This window comes from Caenorhabditis briggsae, assembly GCF_000004555.2.
Source record: "Caenorhabditis briggsae complete genome, chrX, whole genome shotgun sequence".
NCBI lineage: Eukaryota > Metazoa > Nematoda > Chromadorea > Rhabditida > Rhabditidae > Caenorhabditis > Caenorhabditis briggsae.
The window spans coordinates 19,428,768-19,437,846 of NC_013491.2; the positions used below are offsets into that span (position 1 = coordinate 19,428,768).

Here is a 9,079-nt window from a genome sequence, read left to right on the forward strand (position 1 = left end):
TTAGAAGTCATCGGAATGAGCAGGGATTTCTTTTGACAATGAAATGTAAAGAGGATATTGAGTTAATTGAATTGCCTAATGATAAACCAGAAAAAGTGTCAATTTGAGAACAGAGAGATCATGTAAATTGAATTCAGAGAGAAAGGATTTTAAGGAGAACATGCTCATTAAATTAGAGCTACTGATACGATACGCCTTGTTTTGCCGACTCCAACTGTGCGGTGAGATTGTTGACGAAGGAGACTGAAAATAAGAAAAATGAACCGATGAATTGAATTCAGTATTCTTACTTGTGTCGTCCAACTCTTTGCCAGTGGCCTTCAAATTGACTTCAATTTTAGAGAAGTCCAGGCAGCCACTCTCCTCACGCTTCTTCATTTGTGTTGACAAATGGTTCATGATTGATGATATCATTCTTGGCGGTGGTGCGATGGAGAGCGTTGAATGATCTGAATTTTTTCGATTTATGAGTTTCCATTCAGACTTTTCAAATGAAACTCACGTGTCGAAATCGCATTCGGAGGAGGCGAAGACATCTAAAAAATAATTTGTGTTACCGGCCTGTTTTAAAAATGAGCCTTACCTGTGAGATGTTTGAAGTGTGATTCTCTCCATAAGTTGCTTGTGGCAAGTAGAAATCGGGAACTCCAATGGGATACTAAAATAATCACATCTTTCATATTTTTAGCAAACTAGATTCTCGTTTGAAGGTGGGGATTAACTCTGGTGAAATCTTTCATACAAGACAATAGCGGTATACCGAAGGCGCCGCGCGTGTGTGGATGACAGCTTTCAGTATCATCCTCTCTGTCCAATTAACGTTATGTGAGTCGCTACTCAGCGAATTTCAACCGCGACGCAACTCAAAAGTGCGCGAAATCTCGATCCAAATCCATGTATACGGTTTCACCCCCCCTCCCCTCCCGTGTTTCGTAATGATTTTAGGAAAATACATAACCTTGGAAACATTTTAGTGGAATAAGATTTTTGTCGGAGCCCCCTTTTGAGAAGATAAGTCTTACCTGTGCATTGGTTGACGGTTGGTATTTTCCAAAACCGGTTGGTGGCAACATGTTGGAATAATCCGGCAAAGAGCGAAGAGCCTGAAAAAATCGTATTTCTCATTTCTCGAAAAATTATTTTTCTACTTACTCTCTGGAAGTCAAAATCGACTCCAATTGGATAACTCGGGGTGTTCAACGCAAAGTTGTTTCCTACTCCAAAACCTTCAACAACTGTAGCATTTTCTCCAAAAGACTCCTCGACTCTGCTTGGGGAGTTTCTTTGAGCAGTTGTACCAGTACTGGATTCTGATCTTCTTGAATCCATCCCGTTTCTCGTATCAATTCCTTCACCTTCTAGAGGAACATATTCTAGAATCTCATCTGTGTAGACGGAATTCGAAGATGAGGGAGGGCAGCTGACTGTTGAAGCTGATGCATTCCACGAAGAATCTTGATTCCAGATTTGTCCTGCACCCAGATAAACGGTTTCCGCAATTGTTGGCAACGTCTTCTTCGCTAGGATTTCAGCTAGAAGACCTCTTGAGCCTGTGGAAGCTGTCTGGGGCTGAAATGTCTGAAATATGTTATATTACCAAAAAAACAAAGTTAGTTGTTAGAAGTTCTAGGCAAAGGAGTCTCTCTTATTCAACACTTACGTGGGAAATATTTTCGGCTTGTTGGATTCTGGAATTCGCTGTTGAAACGGTTCTTGAAACATCTCCAAAAACATTGCCGGTTTCAATTCCAACTTCATTCGCAGATTGAGCGAGTCTCTTTCTTCTCCTTGCCATGCCTTGTCGTTTTTGTCTCGACCAATTCCTCTCCGGATCTTTTTTATCTTCACCTCTGGCGATTATATCAATACTTTCATCGATACTGTTGAAAGATGACTCATATGCGTGTGCAGGATTCGAAGACGTTGCGGGAACCTGAATTATATTTGTTTGTTAATAATTTTCTGAAACTGCATGGATGGGATCCTGAAATAATCTCCTCATTTTCTCATATAGCTTTCTTATATTCTAGGCAAACGACTACTTTTTTCACCACTTACCTGTGGGCCGTCATACTCGATTTCGAATGAGGTGTGCATCACAAAATCGTCTCCTACTCCAGCATCTTCCACGACATTTCTTCTAGCAGGTTTTTCGATTCTTCTCGGAAAGCTTTGTTGAGCATTTGTTCCAAGTCTAGACTCGGATCTCCTAACACCCACTCCGGAGTTTTCCGAGCGAACAGAATCTTGAATTTCAGGTGTGCGAGCTGAATCGAAAGTTGTGGCTGGGACCTAAATTATATTGGTTTGATAATCAATTTTTTTCAGTTTACATTAGTTGTCTCACTTTTGGTTTGGGGGCTGCTCTGTGACTCTGTAATTTTGATCGTTTTCTATTGGTGGCGGGATGAGTGATGTTGAGAAGCAATATTTCTGGGCTGGATTGTCCATCATCAGAGACAGACGTTTTTTTGGTCTCTTGGTTCTCGACGGAGACTTGGATGGCATCTATTGGGTTTTGAATCGACGAGGACGACATATTGTGCAATATTTCTGAGCAGGATGGTACATCATCGAGCAATATTTCTGAGCAGGATAATTCATCATTGGAAACAGACACTTGTTGAGTCTCCTGATTCCCCATGGAGACTTGGTCGACGTCTACTAGATTCTGAATCAATAAGGACGAAGTATTGTTCCCCGACAGGAGCTCCTCGAGCATAGTTCTCGACCTAGGCAAATCTCTTCGAACCTGGAATGTGTTAACTGAGAAGAGTTAATTGTTGGAAGCAACATACAGTACCGGTCAATAAAATATATACAAAAATGTTCTTACTATTTTCAGGAGTCATGAGTTCGGCTGTCAAGTTTTCGATTAGTTTGAAAATTTTGGAGGGTGTAAAGCAGTCTTAGTTTGCAAAATTGAAATATTTGAAAATTCCCAGTTTTTAGCTAGCCGATTCTCAAAAAACACCCCCCTTTCAGCCCGTTTTTGTGCTGAAAACATGAGAAACAAGTCTCTCTCAGAAGTCGTCAGTAGCTGAATCACTTTTCTGAATTCTGTGAATGCAATGTTTTCAATTTAGGTTTGTTTTACACACTGCAAAGTTTTTGGAAAGTGATCGAAAACTTGTCAGTCCAGCTTTAGACTGAAAACGGTCAAATTAGCTGAAAATCAATTGAAAATATGTTTCAGTCATTTTTATTGATCGGTACTGGACCAACACAGTAAGAAATTAAAAAAAAAGAGCCGTACCTGTGCGCTGGTTGACGGTTGGTTGTGTCCAAGGGTTGTTGGATCAGTGGAGAAGGAATCGGGAACTTCAGAGCTTGGATACTAAAATAATTGTATTTCTAATATATTAGAAATTTGTTTAAAAAGGTGAGTCCTATCTATTCTAGGCAAACCACTTACTTGTAGAACATCTCCTGTAGAACTCGTCGAGGAATTGGTGCTTAGAACGTTTCCAGAAACATGTCCAGCCATTCTTTTTTGTTGCAATGCCTCAAAATGTTTTTCAAAAGCTTCCATATCTATCGGATTAATCCCATTCAATATCTGATGTCTTCTCTTTTGAACTTCATTTACGAGACTCGCCGCTGGATGTCCCTGAGATATGCGAGTGTTACAAATATGTTCTGGGGTTGAGTGTCTTACTTTTCCTTTGGGGACCACACATGGCGATTGTTGTGGTGAATGAATCTCGCCGCACAGGTCCATTGCAGAGAGTGGTGGAATGTTTCTCGGAGATTCGTTAGGAGAGATATGCGAGTATATTATCTGAAAATTGTTGATAACTATGCTCTGGGATTGGGTGGCTTACTCTTGTCTTGGCAGCAAGACTTTGAGCTTTTTGTGTTGACTGGATTTTATGGATTTTTTCACATATATCGACTCTCCAAAATGTATCGTTGTCGCTTGAATATCCGTGAGGAGTTCGCCAGTATGTTATCTGAAATGTGTCAAATACCCAAGGTGGTATTCTCCATTATACAGTTTGGCATTTTCAGTAGTCTGAAGCTCGGCTGTCAAGTTTCCAATTACTTCAAAATTATAGGAGAGCGTAAAGAAGAACTAGATTGAAAACTTTTCAACAATTTCTTGAAAATCCCTAGTTTTCAGTTATTTGCCAACTTCTGTAAGACAACCTTTTTTGAAACATTTTTCATTGAAAACGTGAAAAAAGAAGACGTTCTTTAGAACCCAGAAAAAAGTCAAAAACTTAGAATTTTTTAAAAATTGCTTACACTTTTTTCAATAAACTTTTAGAAGACTAGAAAATGAAATGTACAGTACCTTTACTTCGTCTGAACCACTTGTTCCCTCTTGCGATGTTTTTTGATTTCCAAATGTGTTTAGTAGTTCAGCGTGTTTTCTTTCGAACCATCCTCTGATCTACAAGTAATACTTTCAAAAAAAAAACTATTTTGAAAAATAAACACTCACGAAAAGATCAGATTCGGGTACGCTTTGTGTGGCATTGTGGAATTTATCGAAGGACAATGGGAACATCGCGAATGCATCTGACAGGGGCTTTTCGATAGTTTCCCCGCGGGTTGTGTCGGCCTCAGACGAGTTTAAGAGACGGTCTAGTAGAATTCGGCAAGTCCTCTCATCCACTGGCCATCATTGATTCAAAAACTCCATTTTTTCCTCACCGGAGATAGTGATTCCATTGGCAACATCCCATTTCTTGTTTCTGATTGTTTTCCCAGGATCAACGACACAACTCCTTTTTTGCGCACCTGACAAGGATTTCCAAAACTCGAACTTCTGTAAATGAATAAACAATAAATACTGAATAGGGTAATGAGAATTTGTTTTTAAAAAAATTAATTTGGAGCTTTAGATTTTGTTTCAGTAAAAATTTTAAATACACACCTCTCCAATTTGATCATATTTTTGTTTTTCGTCAGCAGTATCTCCGTATCTCAAATTGGCCAGTTCTTCGAAAAAGAGATCATTGAGTTCATGGCGATCGTATTTATCTTGGAGCAATGATGATAGCATAATTTGCACGTTCTGTTGTGACCATAGATTGTGAGTTGAACTGGAAAAAGTAAACATGAAGTAGTTTGAAAGCGAAAAATAAGAAACAAACGCGAAAATTGTCACATAAATGCTAAAAAGCTGCTGAGAACCTACTAAAAAATATGTAGAATCGAAAAAAAATGAATATGGAAGTCATACAATAAAAACAAGAACCAACAAAACCACCACAAGAGCAAACTACCGTATCTTTTAGCCAATTTTGAATAATATTTTTCTATTAGTACCGTTTTCTGACGATTTTTATTGTTTTCCTGGGGTTTCCCCGTTTTAATTCAATTTTTTGAAAGATTTGCTTTGAAAAAATGGCGAAAATTGTTGAAAAATTGAAAATACTAGAAAATAATATCAAATTTAGGTTCAAAAAATGGGTAGTTCGGTCTTACGCCTTAAAAAAAACTTTAAATAGTTAACCGCACTAATTACGAACAACAATACTCTTGCAAAACTGAATGAAATGATGAAAAAAAAGAGAATGATGAGGAAGGGCAGAGGGAAGGGTACAGGAGAAGACGCACCGATATTCCTCTCCGTCTCTTCCTTTCCCTCACTCTCTCGCAGAGTCAGCGCAAAGACGAATAATGTACTGTGAGACTCAATATGCACGGCGGTGGTGAAGAAGGGGTCCACACAACAATATGTATTGGGTAAGAGTACCAACCAATCAATAATGATCTGCATATAGTAGTGCCTCCTTTCTTCTTCGTATGTCATTCCGTTTTCCCACACATGTTTGGGTCTAACTTGTCCGAATCACAATTCAAAACTATTTATTCAATTTTTTGACGATTTTCTAGACGATTTTCAAAGTTTTTCAGTGTAGATCGGTGAAAAATGGATTTCTACATCTTTCAAATCTTCATTTTTGACGTGATGGGTTCGATGAAAAATTTATATAAGTTATTACAAAATACTAATCAGAAGTTAATCAAGAAAAAGGGCGAGATCAAGCAAAAAAACAGTTTTAAGTGAATAATTAGAAATGGTCCAATGACTTGTTAAGAGAAAAAAAAATGGATGGGTTAGTGTTGTTGGCGAGAGCGGGAAGTTGAGCGTGCTCTCTGCAAAAAACACTTATAATCAACAATTCATGATTTTATATCGTACCAAACTATGGCTTTGAGCAAGAATTCGGTTTGCATGCTTATCAACTGTAGCCATTCTCTGATACATCCGGTTTTGGTAGGACTGGGATTTGCGGATGTTTCTGAAATTGAAGTATTTTGCACTTTTAAGGTTTCCAAAGAAATAAATCTCACTTCATGGTGATATCTCTCATATCCTTCTCATAGAACGCCTTCACTGCCGTTGAATCGGCGAACAAATCTCGTCTGACACTGTCCACACTTCTCTGTCCACTGGCGACGAGTCTGGCGGCAATCTGAACCCAGATTTTGATTGAAATATCGCACCATATCCTTTCACTTACTCGTTTCTTCTGTTCAATTTCCGCTCGTTTCTCGGAAGCGGCTCTTATGATGCTTTGTCGTGCCTCGACGCGTTCAATGAATTCTGGTCGATTGCGTTCCAAATGAACTCGCGGTGGACATGCTTGCGACCACTGATCGTCCTTCACTGGTGAGATTGGTAGATGCTCAATAGCGTTTTCGCTGCGAGTGCGGAGCCATTCTGGAAAATTCTAAGTTTATTGACTGTTGGCTTCTTTGCAGATACATTACTGGTTAATAATATACTTAAAACGTATTTTTTAGTTCATCAGGACCATTTTCAGAAGTCTAGAGCTCGGCTGTCAAGCTTTAGATCGCTTTGAAAATGTTTGGAGAGTGTAAAACAGTTCTAGATTGGAAACTTTGCATTTGCAACACTTTTTGAAAATTCCTAGTTTTTTAGCTAGTTGCCGATGTCTGTAAAATACCTGCTTTTTCACGTTTTGGTACAAAGAAATGAGTCTTTCAAAAATAGACACATAGCTAAAAAACTAAAAATTCGCGGAATTCTGTAAATGTAAATTTTTTGATCTGGGTATATTTTACGACCTCTAAAACTTTCAAAGAAGTCCGAAACTTGACGTGCGAGCTCCAGACCCCTGAAAATAGTAAAAATCTACTGAAAACACGTTTTTGTAAATTTTATTGTCTGGTACTGTATGTATAACAACTAACCATTCAAATTTCGACGAGCTGAGCGTTGTTGTGGTCTTGCCATCGGTCTCGCTGGAGGCGGTGGTGGTTGTTGGGCTCGATTGGTTGTCGGAGCATCTTCATCCGCAAATAGTCGTCTTCTCGAATGAGTCCGCCTTTCGGACCCTCCCATACGCAACGATGGTGGCGTTTCGAAATGCGCTTGACGAGCGCCAAGCGGCAGAGATTGTGGGGAACGAAGAGGTGGCGGAATACGGGCATTTCGCATTGTTGGTGTTGGCTGTAACGGATTGATTTAAAATATATGCCTAATCAAGATACCGTAATTCGTTTAAAAAAAACATTTTTGCTAATAAAAGCCTACCCAAACCGTCCACTTTGAGCTCGACAATCTTGGTTACTGTGGAAGATATCAAAATTTTATCCACTAATAAACAATTGGCGATGCTATGATGAATAATTCATTAACTGGCCACATTTCGATATCTTGAACAGAAAGCAAGATCATTGAGCTCAAAATAGACGATTTAGGTTGGCTCCCATTAAAGGAAATACGAGAAAATATAAAGTTACTGTTGGTGACGTAATGTTGTTTTGAAAAATTCAAATGAAAAATAAATGTCGGTTAGGTCTAAGGTATCTATTGCGTAATAGAAATTAAACCACTTTTTTGGCAATTCGAGAGGTATGGCAGATGGACTAATTGCCCAATTTTCACCAACTCTGTTACACCATTCTTAGAGATTGCAATCGAAAGAAAGGCATCCATTCTGATGTAATCTCGAGCGGATTATCGTCACCTTTGATCTTTTTTTTTGGGTGGCAGCCAGATTTTTAGAATAATTCAAAATTTTTTTCGATTTACTCACCATGACTTGCGCACTTGGCGACTCGTTACTGGAACTTCTAGTCGTTGCTTGTCTCACGTTTCTTGCCATTATTGGAGTTTCCACAGGTTGTCTATTAGAAGTAGCAGATCCTCTACTTCCGGCCGGCGATCTTACGGATCGAGGAGTCAGTTGTTGCAAAATTTGGCGAACGATCGGAGTAGAAGTGCTGCTACTAGTACTCAAACTGCCACTGGTTGAAGCCGACGACGACTCGCGTTTGGTGGGCGTGACCCGTTGGATTCGGGCTTTTTTGCTCGCACTGCTTGCAGTGGAGTTTGGTCCGTGTTGAGATTCAGAGGAGTCCATTTCGCTGGTTCTGAAAATTATTTGATTTTTTCAACGATGGTGAGATTCTGGTTTTTCAAAAGGAGATTTATTCTGAAGGTACAACAATTTCGGGGTACAGCGGGGTAACAATCAATTAAGGATCACAATCCTCGTTTAAAGGGTGCCAAATTCAATTTTTTTTTTGGAAAAAAAAATTTTCCAGGTATCTTGTACCCTCTGATTGAGGATTTTTGTATTTTTCTGAATATTCGCTGGATGAAAGTCGATGATACAGTATGAAGTTTTTGAGAAAGTGAGAAACTTACGAATTGAGAGTTTTCTTCAGGATATTGATGTATTGGGCTTGCTTCTCAACTGTTTTCCGCAATTCTTGAACTTCTCGACTTAGTTCCCGACAGTTTCGGCAAGAGGTATTGATGCTTTGAGTGGAAATGCAAAGATCTAAAATAAAATATACCGTAAAACCTCTAATAGAACGACACCCGGATCGTCCACTTGGAGCCTATATATCTCATTTCCTTTGAAAGGTATCAAAAAGTGGCTAACTAGTAAAATGTTTATCAGGATATCAGCAACATTTTACTAGTTAGCCACTTTTTGATATCTTTCACAGAAAATGAGATATATAGGCTCAAAGTGGACGATCCGGGTGTCGTTCTATTAGAGGTTTTACGGTATATTTTATTTTAGATCTTTGCATTTCCACTCAAAGCATCAATACTCTTGCCGAAACTGTCGGAACTAAGTCG

The 9,079-nt window shown here is 39.0% G+C and overlaps 2 protein-coding genes across 2 annotated transcripts in view; both read right to left on the reverse strand.

The window, feature by feature from the left end:
- Positions 1-178: 178 nt before the first annotated feature.
- CBG07391 lies at positions 179-5,011 on the reverse strand (the record flags this gene model as incomplete). The annotated part of the gene is made up of 16 exons (XM_045240599.1): positions 179-243; positions 291-449; positions 503-536; positions 584-658; positions 1,023-1,103; positions 1,153-1,578; positions 1,661-1,933; positions 2,059-2,292; positions 2,348-2,752; positions 3,257-3,337; positions 3,416-3,781; positions 3,825-3,953; positions 4,298-4,396; positions 4,448-4,590; positions 4,660-4,774; positions 4,883-5,011. 16 exons carry the CDS (start codon positions 5,009-5,011, stop codon positions 179-181), a joined length of 2,814 nt encoding a protein of 937 aa, XP_045093538.1.
- Positions 5,012-6,072: 1,061 nt separating this feature from the next.
- The window catches only part of CBG07390, a gene marked incomplete at both ends in the record, with an annotated part of 4,260 nt that continues 1,253 nt past the window's right edge, over positions 6,073-9,079 (reverse strand). Inside the window, 6 exons of the mRNA XM_045240600.1 lie at positions 6,073-6,111; positions 6,158-6,257; positions 6,310-6,679; positions 7,174-7,432; positions 8,022-8,358; positions 8,636-8,771. Of these exons, the coding sequence (XP_045093539.1) occupies positions 6,073-6,111; positions 6,158-6,257; positions 6,310-6,679; positions 7,174-7,432; positions 8,022-8,358; positions 8,636-8,771 (1,241 nt within the window). The remainder of the gene's footprint in view (positions 6,112-6,157; positions 6,258-6,309; positions 6,680-7,173; positions 7,433-8,021; positions 8,359-8,635; positions 8,772-9,079) is intronic.